Here is a 20,325-nt window from a genome sequence, read left to right on the forward strand (position 1 = left end):
GTTTGTTGGGATGTTGTTTGTTTTACAGCTGTTTTGAATGTGTGTGTATTGGTGCATGCTGCTGAGTTTTGTTTCTTGTTTATATGTGGATGTCTGTTTCCTCAATTGTGCTTAGTTTTGTGATGTTCGTCAGATAAGGGTAGGTTTTGGGGTAAGGATAGATGTAGCATGAGGGGACGGATTCATGGGATATGAGGAAGCAGGAATTATGGTGGGTTTTGAGGTAAGGGACACATCATGAATTGATGTGGCTTTAGGGGATTGGGAGGAAGCAAGATGAGTTGTGTATTTCGGAAGAAGGGTTGCATCAGTAACAAGGGAAGGTTTAGGGTTATTGGAGGAAGCAGGGTTGGTGATAGATATAGGGGTATGTGCAGTTTGGGGAACAGGGGAGGTTTCAGGTAACAGGGAAGGTGCTGTGCCAAGTATGGTTGTTAGTTGTGATGTAGCTTCTGTTTGGGTGCATAGCTCTAAGTTTGATTCTTGCATATTTATTAGTGTATGCAGTTTGTGTATTTTTTTAGGTGTGTTGGGCTTGGTGTTGTCTTCTGTTTGTATTGTGTCTGCAAGTGTGTTAGCATAATGAATGGGCCAAGGGTATTGACAAAAGGAAGGGAAAAAACTTGATCTAGGGGACATTTTAAGGTTGGGATCTGGGATGGTAGGAGGTGTGGTGTTTGCAGTGGTGTCAGAATAGGATATTGCAGGGCATAATCCTCTCTGAAGGCAAGACTTTGCAAAGTGAATGTGTTAGCCCTGACATCTTTAGGATGGTCTTCCACCCACTTTTTGCTGCCTCCCTCCATTTTTACTGACCTTATTTTTGCTGGCTTTAGGACTCTCTGTACTTTGTCGGTGCTAAGCAGGGATAAAGTGCATGCTCCCCTAAACATGGTAACATTGGTTCATCCCCAATTGACATATTTAGTTTACTTATAAGTCCAAGTAAAGTGCACTACCTGTGCCCGGGACTGTAAATTAAATTCTACCAGTGGGCCTGCAGCAATGATTGTGGCATCCTGTTAGAAGGTGGATCATAAGTAGGTACGGGTAGGTACCTACAGCTAGTAATACACCACCACAGTGAAGTACTCAATACATTTATAATTGCTCAAATGTTGGTAGCTTAGCTGTGAGCAGACAAGCTTAACTTAGCATACAGATGTGTAAAGTATTTAAAAATACCAATACAGTAAACAAGTAAGACACAACACACACTTACAATCCAGCACCAATTTACAGGAAATAGTTGTATTATGATTATTATTAAAATAGCCCAAAAACAGCAAGTTTTTTATGTAATTAACTGGATGTTCTTTCCAATGCTTAAAACTCAAAAGCACCAATGAGGGATATCTGGTTGCTCCTGAAGGGAACCAAGTCAATATTTAACGCTGACCACAATGGAGTGCAACTCAGCTACGATGGGGTGGTTGGTGCTGGTCAAAATGTTACCTTCACACTTAGGTTTTTCTGTTCTTTTTCTCTCTACAGCAGCTTGCTTCAGCGTGAGGCTTCAGTGAATTCCTTGAAGTCTTGGAGCTCAAGGAGTTTCCTCTTAACGAATCTGAAATTCAGACCGGGTTGTGGTTTGATGATGAAGGAGTACCTCTCGATGACAGGTCAGTCAACTTATGGACCTTATTGATAAAAATTCTACAAATGGCCTCAAACTTCTGGATCTTCTTCCACAAGATTATTTTGGGCTTTTGAACTGCCCACAACACCAATCCAAGGTTCCATAACCTCTGAGTTGCTAATTGGGAAGTTGCGACTACAAGAACCACAATGCACCTGTACAAATTCTTCGGAGACCAGGTCTTCTTTGTGAAGATGATGCAGGTAGAGCTATTTTGACTTGTTGCTTTCAGGGGTTCCACTCCTCAAACTTATGTTCTTCTTTAGATGCATCCCAAAGGATGCAGCAGGTGCAGTCTGGAAGAGTGCAGGCTTCTTGGTGCAGACCAGAGGTACAACAGGGCAGTCATTCTTCTTCTTGTTTCTTCCAGGAAGAGATCTGATTTGCTTGGCAGCTTTCCCATATTCATCCAGATTTCTGAGTTGTCATAAAACATGAGTACCCCTGACCAACGGGGTACGGGGTACTGCCCTATGTGATAACCATTTCCTTGAAAGCGTGGCATATATTTCCCCCAGAATGCACTGTTTCACAAAAATCAATGGCAAGAAAATCTCTGCTGGAAAGTCAGTTCTGGTTAACCCAACCCACAGGTGTGGCTAGCTTTCCCTAACACTCCCCTTCCAGCCCCAATGCTAATTTAATTACAGGGGCTCCTGTCTAGCTAGGGGTGCAGGTAATGGGGTGGGCTTGGTTCCTGTCCTTACTGTCTTTCTTCCTTTGTATTCCTGTTTGGCTACCTACCCCCTTCTTACCTTTTCCTTGGCAGCTGCAGACTTCCTCCCACCAGATTTCTCTTTCTTTCCTTTCAGGCCACTTTACACTTCATAAGATCAGTTTGGCTCAGCCTGACGAGGCTGGCCAGTCAGGAGAGGCTGCTCCTGGGCTGCATTCAGGCACATCAGAAAAGCAAGTCCTTTCATTTATTTTCTGTAATAGGTATAATAAATCCAACCTAGGCAAGTTATTGGATTTATTCTAGCTATTATATTAATACTTTGAAGTCTTATTTTCTCTCTTTTTTAATGTTAAATAAAGCTTTCTCATGTTAGCATATGGGGCTAATGCACTACAATGGCGAAAAACAAAATTGACTGCTGTTTCCTCACCAGGGCATGTAAAACAGCTCTTATAATGTCCCTGCGCATTTTGACATGGCGCCCGACCCTTAAGACATACAGGTAGACCATTTGGGGTGACTTATATGTAAATATACAGTAGTTTAATAATTTTGAAGTCCCTTTAATTCCAGGGTCTAATTTGGACATAGATTTATTTTGAAGGATGCCTGCAAGGCAGGGCTGTCTTTTAAAATGACAGCAGGCAAAACAGCATGCACATATATTCATTAAATCTGCTGGGTCTCTAAAGCTATATGCTCTACCATATACTATGGGCATACTTGTAGACTGTCATAACAATAGTAATAATACCTAATTACTACATACCTTTTAATAGCGCACTGACCCTGGGCCTAGTTATCAGGGCCCAGGGCGCAATCAGATTTAGTAAGCACCAGTATCAATGCAAAAATGGGGCCAAAAAGTTGGTGGACAATGCAGAAAACCCTAGTTTCTAACAGCCCCTTAACCATGTCTCAGGCCTGATACTGCAGAACCTGTGTGTGCAGCTTTACTCTGCCATGTTGACCTGGCAAGTAAACACTCTTGGTGGGCTTAAACCTTCCCTTTCTAAACATATAATTCTGGCCCTGCATCATTTGACACCAGAGTGACTTTTAAGGGCTTGCTGGCTTACCGTTTGTGTCTAAGTCTCAGGGACACAAAAGACATAGAACTCTCCTTTCCCAACCACTTGGAATATCTGCCTATGAATAAGTTCTGCCAAGAGCCCAGTCCTGGGCCCTTGGAAGTGGAGTTTGTTCCTGTTAAATCGACACAACATCTGCTGTCACAGTAGAATTGGCACATCGTTACTGGTATAGGAATAGGATCAGAGCATCACACGTGCACCCACAGCATAACACTCAGAACCGCAGCATCAGAACCAATGCATCGTTGTCACCATGTGGAGAAGATTCACACATCAACTCTACAGCAGAAATCCGGTGCGTCATTTATGGAAGCTCCGGAACCAACACTTTGCTCATGGACCCATTTCATCACCGTTGTTGTGGTGAGAATTCCCCCCAACTTCATCGGGATCACTGACGCATTGATCAGCTGAACCCCACATCTATGAACACAAACATAGAATCAAGGTACTTTTCTTCAGTGGGTCTTAGTGGGTCCCTCTATTGTGGTCAGACAGAACTTTTGACTTTGCTGCATCCGGAGCAACCAATTAACTCTTTCAGCACTATTTGCTTCTAATTGCTATTTTTGTGTTTATTTATTTTTATTTATATCTTGACTTCACTTTGTCTTTTTGTCATTTTGGTCTTTTCTTCTTATAAAATCATACTTAATGTTTCTCTAAACTATTGTGGAGCCTTTATGTGGTGTTATCACTGTTTTTCCAATTCAGTGTTACACAAATACTTTATACATTGCCTCTTAATATAAGCCTGACTGCTCTGTGCCAAGCCAGCAGAAGTAGCAAAGGATAATTTAGGTTGTGTAATAACTTACCCTGACTAGGACTGTGGTTACTGCTTGGACAGGGTCCATAGTCTGTCAACCAGAAACCCAATTTCCAAAAGGCAATCCAGGATGGTGATTACTTGAGTAAGTTGTTAATCGACCCCCTGGACGGCATTCAATACTGCGGCCTGCCCAACAGGGATTATTTATAAAATTGCAAGTGTCTCTTCTCACATCAGTACTCGTGCCATGGGTGCAGGAGAGCAGCTCCCTGATGTGAAAGAGAGCCAAGGTTGTTTGTGGACTAGGTGTGTCATAGGGACTGTGATTGCATGACTGCAGGTTGAGATGTTACTGGTGGTGAGATGTTCCTGGTGGACAGATACTGGAAGAGTGTCCTGCTCTGCCACCATGAGGGGCTGATGAATGTTGGGGCTCATAGTATGTGGTAGTGATGGCCCCCTCACTCTCTGTACCACTGGGACCCTCTGAATCATGACCAGCAACTTTTCTAATAATCCCCAAATGGTTGGCTGTCTCCTTCACATGCCTGTGGAGTCGCTGAAAGTCCAATTTCCTATTGTATGTCCTCTAAATATACATACCATTATAGACACAAAGAACACCCATGAAGACATGTAGTTACTTATTGAAGTAACTTTGCAATTAATTATAAAGTCTAACATATAACTACACACAAAATCAAATGACTTGAATTCATGTAGGGTTGATATATTTCCGATGGCTAGAGTGCAAACAGCACTCAAATTCTCTCTACGTGCATTTTAGCACAGCAGCCTTCCTCAGGAGAGCCATAGCTCTTTGGTTTGGATAATACCTGCTACTTGCTCACATGAGTATTTTCATAAGATAATTGGTGCAGCATGACTAATAGTGATGTTTAAAATGCCGGCCCTTGAATATTCATATTAAAATATCCCCGCACACTGTGTAAAAAATTCTCGTAGCTTCTTGCTCAAATGTCTCAGTTTTTAGCAGGAATCGTAAAGTCCCTTGGTGTGCATGAACCAAAAATGTATGCCCATCTAATTATGTTTGTTATACCTCTAGCAATGGAGCTGACTAGTGATAATTCTAGCCGAAGAGCTTGGACCGGCACGCTTGCGACATCCTGGTTATTTTCCGAAGGATTTTCCCTTCTTTCATCTTGATTTCTTTCCATTCATTTATTGAAATATATTCAATTGCGTATGATAATACAGAGGGAATCTTTGTGCTGTATACCTGTAGAAGAGAAGGGAAGTGTCTTTGGCCAGTGAAGGAATAAAGTCGTTGGAGAGCTCCTAAGCGGACATCAGCTTTTCAACCCATTTTTAGCAAGTGGGACAGATTGTGCAAGGATTGAGTGAAAGTTCTCCCAAGATATTTAAATTCTTTGACAATTTCAAATGGTTTTCCCCCTAATGACCCGTTATATTTGACATAACTCTTTTTTCTTGTGAATGCGACGATTTTTGATTTAGTGGCATTTGGTATTAGATAGTTTTCTTCTGTATATGTTGTGAGTGCCTGCAGATTTCTTTGGAGACCAAAAGGAGTCAGATCTAAGATTACGACATTGTCTGCATACATCATAATATTAATTTTAAAAGCTGCAATTTTAGGTGGGAAGTTATTGACATGGTTAAGTCTTTCCGGCAAGTCACTGAGGTATACAGAAAACAGTAAGGAGCTAGAAGGCACCCTTGACGCAGCCCGTTTGGTGTGGAAATTGGGCAGGTAAGTCCCTTCTCCCTTCCCATTTGGACTTGACACCATGTCCCAGAGTACAGTGATATTATTAGTTGGAGAAGATTTTGTGGAATTCCCATTTTTTGAAGTTTTTTCTAGGGGTTGTCTCTGTCGACCCTATTAAATGCAGTTGTGAAGTCGACAAAGACTGCATACACTACCTGCGACTTATTTATCACGTATTTTTCCATTATTGTTTGCAGTACTGCGATATTGTCTGAAGCCGAGTGTTTAGATCTAAACCTGGCTTGATTAAGCAGGATGGAACCAGTTGAAAATGCCCACTTTTTTAGATGATCTAGGACAGCTGCCGCAAATACCTTCCCAGTTGCGTCCAGTAGAGCTATCTGCCGATAGTTGCAGGGTAGCAGCCTGGAGCCCTTCTTGTGGATTGGAATAACAATGCTCTCCTTCCATTACTTTGGAATTTCCCCTGTTCTAAATATATGGCAGAAAAGGTGTGCAAGGGTCTTACTCCAATCTTTAGGGTTGTTTGTAAGGACCTTAATTGGAATTTGGTCAGGGCCCATTGTAGCCGATGATCTTGCCTTTATTTATGTAATATTCTATTTGGAGAAGCGATAGAGCCTCTTTGTATGTAATTTTTTCCGGTCCTCTCTTTTATTGCATTAGAGTCTCTCTTTCAAGCTTTTGATTTATTTTGTATAGGTTAGTTATATATGTTTACCATTGTGATGGTGGAACTGGGTTTGCTTTTAGTGAAATTTTTGAACCCATTTCTAGCGCTATTATGTTCCAGTAGGCACGTTTGTCCTTTTGTTTTACTGCTATCTGCAGGTCCACCCATTTTTTGTCCTGTATCTTTTTTTTGTTTTTTTTTCTTTTTCTCTTCTGCGGCGATTTTTTAGTTTGTTTATTTCCTGTTTTCCTGTATCAGAGAATTGCAAGAATTGTGCCCTTGTTAGTTTGTTTAATTCAGTTGCGCTACTATCAGGATTCCATCTTTTTTTATTTTGCGTTTTTGTCGTTCATTGATTTGAACTTTCCTGCAGCAATTGTACCAGTTTATTAACCACGACCTCAACATTTTTTATTGGATTTGCTGAGTGAAAACTTTTTAGTGGGTTTAACGTCTTAATAATTTCCATATTACCCGACCTTGAATTGGGTTTACCAGTGTTGTACTTGCAATTCCATGATGTGCACCGGAGATGTTTATTTCAGGCTTAAATCTGTTGTTAAATGTAAGATTGCATGATCGCTTCCTATCTCAAACTTGACGTTTAGTTGCAGGGCTGAACCAAATAGGCCTAGACTGCAAATCATGTAATCGAGAATTGATGCATTATGGCTACCCTTTCTTGTATAGGAAGCCGGTATGTCTCCTTCTGTATTGCCAGTTAATATTACTCCATTCAGGATTGGGAGTGTTGATAGAATAATGATAGTATAATTTTCCCTCTCTTATCAGCTATGCTTCCTAGAGGAAATTTATGGATAGGTATTGCCAGAGCTTCTTCTTTTTCTCTTGACTCCCGTTTTTCTAGTAGTTCGTTAGATATTTGCCCGTTAAAGTCACCTGTTAGGAAAATTACCACCTTTTCGATATCCTCAAGAATGTTAATGCTAATGCATCCATTTTAGCTCCCGGAGGAATATATACATAAAAAATGAGCATTTTGTTCAAGCTTTTTCTCAGATCTGTCCGGACTTTGATCCTAATGCATTGAATATGCTTAAAGTACATGGGGATGATTTCCTGATCCCAATAATATTCTTCAGATAAAAGAATTGCTATACCTCCCTTTACATGTCCATGGGCAACCGGTTCGACTGGAATGTCGTACAGGAAATAGCTGATGGTCAAAGGTTGTGGTTGCCCAGGTTTCTTGTACAGCAACCATCCCCGGGAATATTGCATACTATTGCTAGTTTTTCCTGGGTTTTCCCTGCAATGTTCCAGGAAGAGATGGTCATACAATTGCTAAAAGGGGCGCATGTTTTCCTGTCCCTGTTTTTTACTATTGAGATTCTCTGCTATCCATGCCCATGTATTTACAGTGGCTATATTTTCCTTCTTTGGAGAATTTTTGGTCCAGCTTCTCCTTACTCCATTCGAAATTGAGACTGATATGAGATTTAACAAGTTATTATTGCAGTTATGATTTATTTGTACGCGCTGATGTCCAATTGAGAGGTTTTCTTCTGGTTTTCCTTTTGTACTTTTTGGTGGAGCCACGTCGAAGCCACATTTGTGAAGGGTCTCATTTTCTTTTAGTATAATAGTCGGAATTACTGGAGACCAAAATTCTACAACAGCTGTCGTAGTTTTCGTTCTTTCTGGAAAATATATTAGTTTTATTTCATTTCTTGCTAATGCCAGTAATGGTGGTATCCTTTGAAGAAGATTTATTATTCTTTCTCGATTTAGGGGGTCTTCATCGGAGGGAAAAAGATCTGTAATTTTCACACTGCATGTTAGATTTTTCTGCAGTTGATTAAACGTCTTCCCGGTCGGTATAGCTTGTTGTTGCGTTTCCTTCTGCGTCCGTATTTCTCTTTCAGACTTTAATGGAACAAAACTTGGGGTGGTGGGATTTAGAAGTGTAGAGTTTGCCCTTTGGTTCTTATTGGTCAAAATCGGTTCTCTGTCTTTCGTAGTAAGGTTGGTTTCTTTACCTTCTGTTTTTCCTGTGGATGTAAGATTGAGTGGTAGCGTTTCTGGAAATATTGTTTTTCTGACCTTCTGTTTTGCATACCTTCTTGTTACCCTTTTCTTTGCCCACTTCCGACTGCTTTTGTTTGATCTCCTCTTTTTTACTGTTGTTTCTTGGACAGGGGATACTGAGGACGTATTTGATAAGGTTTCTGTTATTTTTTGTTTAGTCGTACTAGTTCCTTTTGTTGAGATTTTCGACTTTTGTTTATTAAAAATTGGGTAATATACTGTACTCTGTAGTTTGGTTTTGGTCTCATTTGGTTCCTTAAAGAGTTTTCTTAGTGAACAGGTTTTTATATGTGTTTTTTTTCCTTTTTTCCTTTTTGTTTGTTCTGACCAGTTTGAGTTGCGGTGTCAACCATAGACGAAGAGTCTACTGTTGTTGGTTTGACAGCGTTTGGTGTGGAGAGTTTTTCCTCTGTTTGTTCTTTTTCCTTTTCTCCAGATAGTAGTAATTTTAGTTGGTGTTTCCTCCTTTTTTTCTCCACTAGATATTTTAGCATTCCTATTTGGGTGTCCAACATCTGGTCTGAGTTTTCCAAGATGTTCCCTAGGTGGGAGAGAACTAATTCAAGGATTCTTTCAAGTGTGACTAGGGCTTTTGACACCGATATATTTTCATTAGACGGATCAATAGATTTTAAAAATAGAAAATCTGGCGTATGCAATAGAGAATCTTCTTGGTCAAATTGTTTTAGTGGGGTACTGTTCTGAATTTTTGATTTCTCCTTTTGTGGATCATGCTAAAAACCAAGTCTTTTAAGCTTATGTCAGGGCAAGTAATGTCGAACTCTGAAGTTTTCTGATTTTGATGAGCTTCTGAGTTTATTATTTCCATGTTTAAAATGTTATTATTTGACTCTTCCAAGCTTTTATTGTTTGCTATTTCTTCTCGCCCTGTACTATTAGTAACCGCCAGTTTCCTTTCAGCTTTTATTACTTATTTTACTTGATTACTTTTTGTTTGCTCCTGCTCCTTTAAGTTTTGTTTTGAGAAATATTTGGTTATTCCGGGGAGCGATTCCATGTTTTGAGGACGGACCATCTTTCCGGCACTCCTTCTTATGGCTTGTTCAGCTACTAATCTTTTCATAAAATTGTTCATGATCTTAGTTTTTTATATGCCATACTGCAGGAGATGGTCTGTCTATATCCCTTGTGCACACAGGCAAGTATGAGTGGGAATTGTAATGTAGATATGGGTGTGAGGGGGCCCCAGAGGGCTGGAGTCTGATTGGGAATAATTTGTTGTGAAAGGCTGCCTAGGAGGATTTCCTTTTTTCCCTAGCCTTTTGTATGGCAAGAGACTATACAAGAGACTGGCTAAGCCCCTCACCTCATCTCACACTTTTGTGGGTGATCTCCTCGAGCCAGGTCCTCTCCTCGGATGCTCTGGTTGGGTTATGGTGGTAACAAAATTGTGTTGCTTCACTGCCCTTCGCTGTGTCCCCTCACTGCAATGGTCTTAATAGCAATAGTAATAGAAGTGGGGGCAGCTTGGGAGATTTTGAAAAACAAGTCCGCAGGGCCGGGTCAACAGGTCCAGAATGCAAATTTCAGCTCAGCTCCATCGCTGGGAATACATGCCAGTGTTTGTGGAAACGTTTTTTATTGATTGAACACAGCGTGTTATCTTCACTTCACACTGCCAAAAGCTCTTCCCCGGGGGGATACACACTGCCGGCGAGGACCAACTGGCCGCCGCCCCCCACCACTAGAGGGCAGTACGCGCCGATTGCCGCACCCAGCAGCCACTCGCTGGCTCCCTCTCTCGCGGCTCAGTCCCTGTATCACAGATTCGATCCCCGCTCACGGCAGCTCTCCTCTGCTCCGCTCTCGGTTCTCGCGGGTCAGCCCCAGTACCGCGGTTCTGTCTTGGCTCGCGTCAGCTCTCCACCACTCCACTGCTGCTGCTGCTGCTCTACTCTGCACTGTGCTCCATGCCCTGCTCTGCTCCGGTCATGTGGGCCAACAGTAGAATGAGAGTGAAGTCTCTAATAGGAACTCTAACGGTAGAACCACAGTGAAATCTCCAATAGGAACTCCTTCTTACATTTCCGGCTGTCACACACAGTGCCTGTGTTTGTGTGCAGCTATTGTTTGTGTCACGGTCTATCTCCAATTCACTCCCAGCTCAGTACTTATATTCTGGATCTTCCCCAATGCGATTGGCCTCCCCACAACTCCAGCTGCACTCAAAATGGCTGTTGCATGCGCAGAACATGTGTTGCCTTTAAGGAGGTGCAAACTGTTCTGTGACGCTGGTAGCCAGGAGGCTGATTTAATTGGTAAGAATGCGACAGGGTGGCATAACTTGCTCTTGCCACTTGCTCTTCTCTTATTTTCCACCAAAACTCCAAATTGTTTACCGCAGTATGGCTGATCATCACCTCAACCTTCTCCTCTTCCACTCTGGCCACGTAGAGGTTTCAGGAATTGACATATAATGACTCCTTCTTGAGGATACCCCATTTCTTGCCCCAATACACAATTTCTCTATATGGTTCATCCATAAGATTTCTCCACTTGCTGCCAAATTGTATAATCATCAATGACTCACAGATAAGGATAATTACTCCTTATTTGTAGCAAGCAAGACTGTGTACTCCCTTGTCCACTTCTCCTTTAACTGTTACCCTTTACATTTAAGAACACATGGACACCTGTAACTAGGATACACGGAACATGGTTACCAAGACTCCACAAATGTGTAAGGGAACAAGCAAGGCAGATGCAGTGCAAATAAATGTGATCTTACCCTAATTGCTACTCAAGGACTCACATGCAATTTACATTACAAGCTAAGACTGATCCTGCCTTATGAATGCTCAAGTCAGAAGAATTATGCCCCTTTGGCCTATGATGACAACGGAACTAAATCATGTTCAGATGGTAGCCTAATCTGAAGCCTGCCTGATGGAACAATGGTGATGAACAGAGTTCTAGAAACAGGAAAACGGGAACCTAATTATGGACAACCTGTTTGGAATTAACCTAAGTAGGTTTGCATGCAGGATTTACCTGAATACAGTGACAGCAGAAAACAAGGCAGACCTACAAAAAATCAAAAGCTGCATGATCCACGTTTAATATGTAAAGGTAAATTGGAAAGTAGACAGGCTTATCATCATCCCAAGGGTGGTTGTGAAGCAAAGACCCACTCCCAAAGATTTTCAAACATTGGGAGTTCTCGCAAACAGCAGCTGCAGCTTTGTCTTAATCAACACTGCAGCTGCTACACTGCGTCCTCTAAAGCTACCTCTGCCACATCCAGGCAGGTCAAAAGCAGATGATCTGGTCCCTAACTGTAATGAAAGCAGAGATTGGCCAATCAATCTTGGTACTGAAGTTAACTACTTTTTAGATAGATGTGCATGTGTGCAAGAGCAAAATACCAACACTCACATTGAAGCAAGCAGCCACTTTCTGAAGTGAGTTAGACAGCTACCCCATGCCTTAGTCAGTGAATTGGGAAAGCAAAATGTGAATTACTGTTGAACACACTAGTTAATGAAATTAAATTAAATTAAATAGAAATTTATAAAAAAACACACACTACTTGTCGAGGGTGTTGAGGCATGCAAGCTTGCCAACGGGGCTGAAGAGGCTGGCGGAGTCTAAGAAAACTCCTTATAGTTTAAAGAGCCAAGTTTTAAGTTTTTTCCTGAAAGAGAGGAGGTCCATTTCCTTTTTTAAGAGTAAAGCAAGGCTGTTCCAGAGACAGGAAGTGCTGCCTATGAAGCTTCTCCAGACCTCTGGGCTCTTTTTGCTCTTGGGACAATGATATTAAATGCCGATTCTGAGCGGAGGGATCTCGGCGGGATGTACCAATGAAAACAAAGCTTAAAAAATGGAGGCCCTTCCCCATGAAGAGCCCTGAAAGCCATAAACAGGGCCTTAAACTGTGTACGCTTCTCAATGTGTAACCAGTGGCGAAGGGCCCCTGACATTGATTCTCTCTTGGGTATGCCAAGTAGAAGGCGAGCAGCTACATTTTGTAGGATCTTCAGTTTGTTTAGACTTTTTTTTCTAATATTCAGTAAAAGACTATCAGGAATGTTTAATGCAAGAATGTCTTATGAGTGTGTTTGTGTGTTCAGTATTCAGAAATGTTTATCTTACTGACACTTTTTGTTGGATGATAAAATATTCTGTCTATTTAATTTCAGATCGCTCTAAAACCCCTACATGATTGACTCCATCCCCAGACAAATGGAAAGAGAAAATCATACTGAAGCAAGCAAGTTTGTCATTGTAGGTTTTGTGGATGTGCCACAGCTACAAGCTTTTTCTTTTGCAACTTTGCTGTTGGCTTATCTGATAACTTTAATTGGAAATCTTCTTATCATGGCTATTGTTTATTTAAATATACATTTGCATACTCCCATGTACTTCTTCCTCACAAATTTGTCATTCCTTGATATCAACTGCACAACTATTATTTTACCAAAGTTGCTGGTAAATTTCTTTAAGGAAAAACATGTATTTTCCCTCACAGAATGTTTGCTACAGATTTATTTTTTATTAACCACTCTGTCAACAGAACTCATTCTCCTTGCAATTATGGCTTATGATCGGTTTGTGGCTGTCTGCAATCCCTTACGTTATGGGACCATCATGAGCAAAGATGTCTGCATTAGGCTGGCAGTGGGAACCTGGATAGTTGGCCTCACTGACTCAATACCTCATACTGTGCTACTGTCACGTCTCTCCTTCTGTTCGTCTCACACAATCAACCACTTCTTCTGTGATGTGACAGCCCTCATGACGCTTTCTTGCAGCAGCACTAGATTGATAGAAACAACAAGCTACATCCTTGGTTCGGTTATAGTTGTGTTGCCCTTTTTATTAGTGGTGGTATCTTATGCCAACATCCTCATGGCCATCCTTAAAATAAAATCAATACAGGGGAGGAGGAAGGCCTTCTCCACATGCTCCTCCCACCTCACTGTGGTTATTCTATTCTATGGGTCTCTGAGTTCTGCATACATACGACCAACATCAACTTTTTCCATGAATGAAAACAAAATATTGTCTTTATCATATACAGTGATTACTCCAATCTGTAACCCTTTTATATATACTCTGAAAAATAAAGATTTTAAAAATGCCCTCCGGAAAGCAAAGACAACAATGTAGTAAACCATTCACAGATTCATCTGTCACTCGGTTGTATTACAGAGCAGAAAAACAACACTAAAAGTAAACTTCCAGCCACAGTTCTATGAATTGAACTGCTGAATTATGGGCCATGCTTAAGAGTGCTTTTGGTTAGATCAAAGTGGGAGAGGGCAATAAAGATGGCAAACCTTTGCACAAACCTCCATGGAAAAAAGAATCAAACAAATAAAAAAATTGACTATAATTTTGGGATGGACAGGGTCCCGATTAGAAATAGACCAGGAAAAAATGGTGGTTTACCCCAATCTTAAGGATGGTCACTTCAAGGCTTACCAAGGTCTATCGCTCATACACACAAAAATGTGGGCTTCAGTCAGACCCAACCACAACATGGAAACTGTCCTCATTGCTAACACGGACGATGTCTACATGACTTTGGACACAGGAGACACGGCGATCTTGATTCTCCTAGACCAATCTGCAGCATCTGACATGGTCTCCCGCCCATCTTCATCAAATGCCTATACAACGTCAGAATCCAAGGACACACATTCCAATATATCGGAGCCTTTCTAGTTGGAACAACCCAGTCGGTCAGTCTGGCATTGTACATTGCGGATGCCCACAACCTCATCTGTGTGGTTCTGCAAGGATCCTCCATTAGCCCAACCCTTTTCAATGCATACATGATCCCTCTAGCCAGCATTATCTGCTCTCACAACATCAATGTCCTCTCCTATGCTCATGACATGCAACTTTTTCTCTCCCTCACAAACAAGATGCCTGGTACCTGGATAAAGTTCAATGCATACATGACTAAATTGCCTACTGGATAAAGATTATCTGGACATCAACAAAAGCAAAATTGTTACCTTCAGACGGATAATTTCACCCTGGGATTCCACCTCCACCAAGAACCTCAGGATCATCATTAACAGAAAACTTGACATGACCACCCAAGTCAACCCCTTAATTGCTTTATGCTTTCATACCCTGATGATGCAGAGGTACATTTTCAAATGGCTCCCTATCAGCACCTGAGAAAACTATCACAACACCCTGGTCACAAGCAAGCAGGAATTCAGGAGCATCATCTATGCCAGTATCAACAATAAACTGACCAGACGGCTGCATACCATTCAGAATTCAGTGACCATAATCACTCTCAACTTCATTTCACACCATAACTAAATGATCTCCACTGCCATCCGTACACAAATGAGCAAAATTATTTCTCCTCTATCACACTTTCAAGGCACTACACAACACCGGCCCAGCATACCTCAGCAGTCAAATTTGCTTCCAGAAACCTTCCGGACACCTCAGTGTGCCAGACTCCTACTTGCACACATCCCACACATCCCAAAAATAAATCAGGTGGATGTGACTTCTCTTACATGAATTCTAAAGTGTTCAATGACCGGCCTCTAATTATAAGAGCCTCCTACTCACTGCCTGAATTCTGCACAAATTTGTCATTCCTTGATATCAACTATTATTTTACCAATGTTGCTCGTAAATTTCTTTAAGGAAAAAAATGTATTTTCCCTCACAGAATGTTTGCTATAGGTTTATTTTGTATTAGCCACTCTGTCAAAAGAACTCATTCTCCTTGCAATTATGGCTCATGATCGGTGTGTGGCTGTCTGCAATCCCTTACGTTATGGGACCATCATGAGCAAATATGTCTGCATTCGGCTGGCAGTGGGAACCTGGATAGTTGGCCTCACTGACTCAATACCTCATACTGTGCTACTGTCACGTCTCTCCTTCTGTTCGTCTCACACAATCAACCACTTCTTCTGTGATGTGACAGCCCTCATGACGCTTTCTTGCAGCAGCACTAGATTGATAGAAACAACAAGCTACATCCTTGGTTCGGTTATAGTTGTGTTGCCCTTTTTATTAGTGGTGGCATCTTATGCCAACATCCTCATGGCCATCCTTAAAATAAAATCAATACAGAAACCTTCCGGACACCTCAGTGTGCCAGACTCCTACTTGCGCACATCCCACACATCCCAAAAATAAATCAGGTGGATGAGACTTCTCTTACATGAATTCTAAAGTGTTCAATGACCTGCCTCTGATTATAAGAGCCTCCTACTCACTGCCTGAATTCTGCAGGAAGCAGAAGACCTGGATTTTTGGGCTGGCCTAATACGCCCTAAGGTTGACTAGGCTCTCACCTTCTGAGCCCCAGCATAAATCAGTGATAGAACAATCTACATAACGTAAGAAAACATGGCACAGCATAGCATAGCATACAGAAAAATCAGAATCTGCATAACATAACTGTTGGATCTGGCCCCCCTTGCTTTTACCCTGATTGGATTTTTGTCATTTTAGTGTCAAATTATTTATTAAACTATACTCTATTTTTTTTTATTTGATTTGGGAATTTCCTTGTGCAGTATTTTCACTTTATTACTGTTTGTGTGCTGCTTAACTACTTTACACCTGGCCTCTAAGTTAAGCCTGACAGCTTTTTATGATATGCTACCCAAGGTAAATCATAGGTTAATTTAGGGTTGTATTGGGTCTCACCCTGTCAATGATTGTTGTTGGGATTGACCAGGGCCATACCCCAGTCAGCCAATAACCCAATTTCTCACATTGGTGTTCAACGTTGTATTTGTGCAGTACCATACAGTGATTTATGTAACACAAAATCCCAGATAAATAATTTGATACCAAATCCAGCCTTTTGAAATTCTCCTCCATCTCCATTGGCTGTTTTTATTTTTCTTAATGTAAGTAACCTTACCTTCCTCTGCTACGAAGGAGATGGATCTGATTAATATTGACAACCTCACTGGGGCCGAACTGTGATGGCTGTGCAAGGAGAGGGGTTAATTGTCTGAAGCAAAGCTTCCGAAGGCTACAGCTAGACCTTCATGTCTGAGAGAAAGTCAAAAGGTTGCAAGTAGTAACAGTGAAGGATGATCCTGAGGGGGGACTGGGTCTGAATGAAGATGAGGACGGGGACCCAGAGGAGAACCCTGAATGAGAATTAGGATGCCCAGGATGGGGCAGGGACCAGTGTGTCTTCTAGGAGCCTGTAACAAGTGGAGTTGGAGGACTGGAGGAAGGAGAGGAATCCCAAACTGGAGCTGGAGTTAGTCAAAAGTAAACTGGAATCTGAGAAGAGGATGACAAAAGAGAAACTGGCCATGGAAGAGAATAGGATGATCATGAGCTCAGTCTCCAAGAGCTGGACTTCAGAGCCAAGGAAATAGAGTCCAGCTATAAAGGGGGCAGCATAACAACACTGCCCAATGGAGAGGTGAGGATCTGCATACCTAAGGACAGTTACATGGTGGGAGATGATCTAGATACATTTTCAGTTTCTGTGGTAGATATGAAGGTACACAAGGTTTCAGAGAAGTACTGGAGATGTAAATTGTGGAGATGCATGCCCTCGGTGGGGAGAGACACACTCTTAACTCTTGAGGTAGAGGACCAGATCAAGTATGCCCCAAGAAGGCCATTCGTCTTTCCAAATTTTAGATGACCCCTGAGAAATACTATCAGAGGTTCAAGGTCAGCCACAAACTCTCAAACCAGTACTGGGTGGACTTCTTAGATTATTCCAGCAAGGCACTGAAGGGCTGGGTGAAAGGCAGCAATATAGATTAATCAAATGGGTTATAAAACCTTATCTTGTGGGAGGACATGCTCAATATTTGAGTATGAGTATGAAAAAGCTTTATTCGATTTTAAAAGTACATAAAATCATAAAAGCAACAAATTCAATTTAGTTCATACAATAGTTCATGTAATACATTAAAAATGATTAAAAGGAACAATTAAATTTAGAGAATATTTAAGCTTTTCCGTTTTTTTAATAAACTTTTAAAAAAACCTGTCATTACGGCCACAGTGTATACATCATTGAGTGATAAAAGAAACAGTGGGGCCGGCCTGCATTGTCTCCATGTTCCATACTTTTTTAAAAGGGTTTTAATCCACCTCAACCTTTCTTCAACATAAAATTTACAAAAGCAGGTAGCATGCAAGGCTGATTGAACTGACATATTGTCACACGGACAACTGCATAGCTTCCTGTCCCAGTTATTCATGTTTGGCAAAAGTTATTAAATGAAAAAAGATGTTAAACCTAAATCTTGTCAATAAATATAAATCAAAACCATTTAGGCACCAGTTTAAATAAGGTTGAATAGAATATGTCACTAGCGTGACTTGATGATGAGACACAGATTTCTTAACCAGTTCTACTTCTGCCCTTAGAGTTTCCAGATGGTTCCAACAAAGCAGCTTCAATTCCTTCCTGGTAATATTACACTGTGATTCAGGTGTATGATAAAACTCAGGTCTCTCTAAATCATTAGCAAACTTGCAAATATAGGTCAACCAGGGGATTCTAGTTGCCCAATCTAGGCTCATACAGTCAATAACAATGTCCCTATTCAGGCTAAGATCGGGTGAGTTCCATACTCGGTGCCACAACAATAGCGTTTGCATGCTAATGAGGTCACTAATGTACCGAATGCCCAACTCTGCATGACAGTTAAAATTAGGTGTACTTTGGGGAACAGCCAGAATAAATTTTAAAAATGCATTTTCTATCTTCTGCATGAGTGTTGATTCGGATATTCCCCAGACTCCCGCCCCATAAATAGCTGTGCTAATACACTTTGCTTGATACATTTTCAGCAATATGTCTGCGGGTGTTTTCCCCATTTTTTGGGGGAGAATATCATCAAGGCCGATGTTGCTTGTTTAAACATCAAAGACATGGATCTAATTGCAGGCCCCCAACTACCCGTGTCATCTAAAACAATGCCCAGGTAGAAAAAAGTTTTGGTAGGGGCGATCTTCTCTTTCCCTGCAAACAGACGACACTCTCCATTCCTGCGTCTTGCACAGGTCATTACAAATGTCTTTTTTACATTAAGTTTCAACCCCCTCTTATCCATGAAGTACATGTATGTATTTAGGGCCGTTTGTAGCCCTCTTTGAGTTCAGGCCATGACCACAGCGTCATCGGCATACTGGAGAGAAATAATTTGATTATGTTTGACCTGGGGGGAATCGCGCACCTTTGCCTTCAGCTCTTTCTCTAAATCAATGGTGTATAAATTGAAAAGAAAAGGGGCGAGAACACATCCTTGCCTGAAACCCCGCCGGACATAAAACGGCTTAGTGCATTCGCCGTTAGTACAAAATCTAACTTTTGCCCTGGCTCCCACATGAAGCTGCCTAAGGAAGGAAATTAGGACCTCGTCCACCTTCATCTCCTCAAGGATCTTCCATAAATGACTGTGATTAACACAGTCGAAGGCTGCACTTAGGTCTGCAAATACAGCGTAGATTTCACCCTCCCTTGCCTGAGTGTATTTTCCTAGGAGTAATGAGAAATTAAGGACTTGTTCAACTGTGCCCGACCTTCCCTAAATCCATATTAGACTGGTGACAGAATTTCTGCTTCTTCTGCCCATTGCCGCAGTCTATTAAAAATTACTCTCCCAGTTATTTTCATAAAAGTGTCCAGGAGCGATATAGGGCGATAGTAGGAAGGGTTATTTCGGTCACCCTTTTTAAAGACAGGGATAAATATTGAATCTGACCATGTGTCAATAAAACCCAGATTGCAACTGGCCTCAAGCACACGTGCAAGGAGCGGGACCATAACTCATTCTTAAACTTGAATAAATCGATGGGTATACCTTCCGCTCCCGGGGCTTTACCGCCCTTACTTTGATTAATAGCCTCTGTGATTTCTTTGGTGGTAATAGATAGGGACAAGGGGGCAAAACTATCCTGATTCCCCCCTATTAATGCTCTGGAGTCAACAACATTATTTACCACCCCCAGATTTTATACTTCTGAGAAAAAGGTAATCCAGGACGTTTCGGGTATTGCCACTTCAATTTTTGCCAGATCTCCTGGGTTAAAAAACCTTGCCCGGACTGCTGCCCAGAACGTGGAACTGTCCCTTTTTTGTGAGGCTTCGTGTAGATTCACTCAATATTTGTTTTACAGAGCTTTGCCAACACCGTGTAGATAGCACGCTTGCTGACCAGAGAAACCTTGCTGAGGAGGCAGAACTCTGGGTCAGCACCAGAATGCCCATAAAGGTAACTGGGGTGACCCTATGAATGATGGTTAAGCTTCCACCCAACAGAGTGAGAGGCAGGTCAAGGGACCCACAGATAAGTCTCAGGCCAAGGGAGAAGGAAAGGGTTCCCATGTACCTTCTGAGAAGAAGGAGGGAAGGCCTGGAGGGCAGAGGCCAATCAATCAATCAATCAATCAAGACATTTATAGAGCGCGCTACTCACCCGTGAGGGTCTCATGGCGCTGAAAGGGGGGAGGGTGCTGCTACTGCTTAAAGAGCCAGGTCTTGAGGTGTTTCCTGAAGGTGAGATGGTCCTGGGTCATTCATAGGTGTGCAGGGAGAGATTTCCATGTCTTGGCTGCCAGGTAGGAGAACGATCTTCCTCCGGCGGTGGTTCTGCGATTCCGTGGGACGGTGGCGAGGGCGAGGTCGGCGGAGCGGAGCTGCCGGGTGGGAGTGTAGAACGAGAGGCGGCTGTTGAGGTATTCGGGGCCCGTGTCGTGGGGTG

General features: G+C 41.9%; 1 protein-coding gene across 1 annotated transcript; it reads left to right on the forward strand.

The window, feature by feature from the left end:
* The first annotated feature begins 12,802 nt into the window (after window positions 1-12,802).
* On the forward strand, window positions 12,803-13,753 carry LOC147700827 (olfactory receptor 5AR1-like). The gene has a single exon (XM_086929252.1). It carries the CDS (start codon window positions 12,803-12,805, stop codon window positions 13,751-13,753), a length of 951 nt encoding a protein of 316 aa, XP_086785378.1.
* The last annotated feature ends 6,572 nt before the right edge of the window (window positions 13,754-20,325 follow it).

The sequence above is a fragment of the Lissotriton vulgaris genome, chromosome 7, assembly GCF_964263255.1.
Source record: "Lissotriton vulgaris chromosome 7, aLisVul1.2, whole genome shotgun sequence".
Classification (NCBI taxonomy): domain Eukaryota; kingdom Metazoa; phylum Chordata; class Amphibia; order Caudata; family Salamandridae; genus Lissotriton; species Lissotriton vulgaris.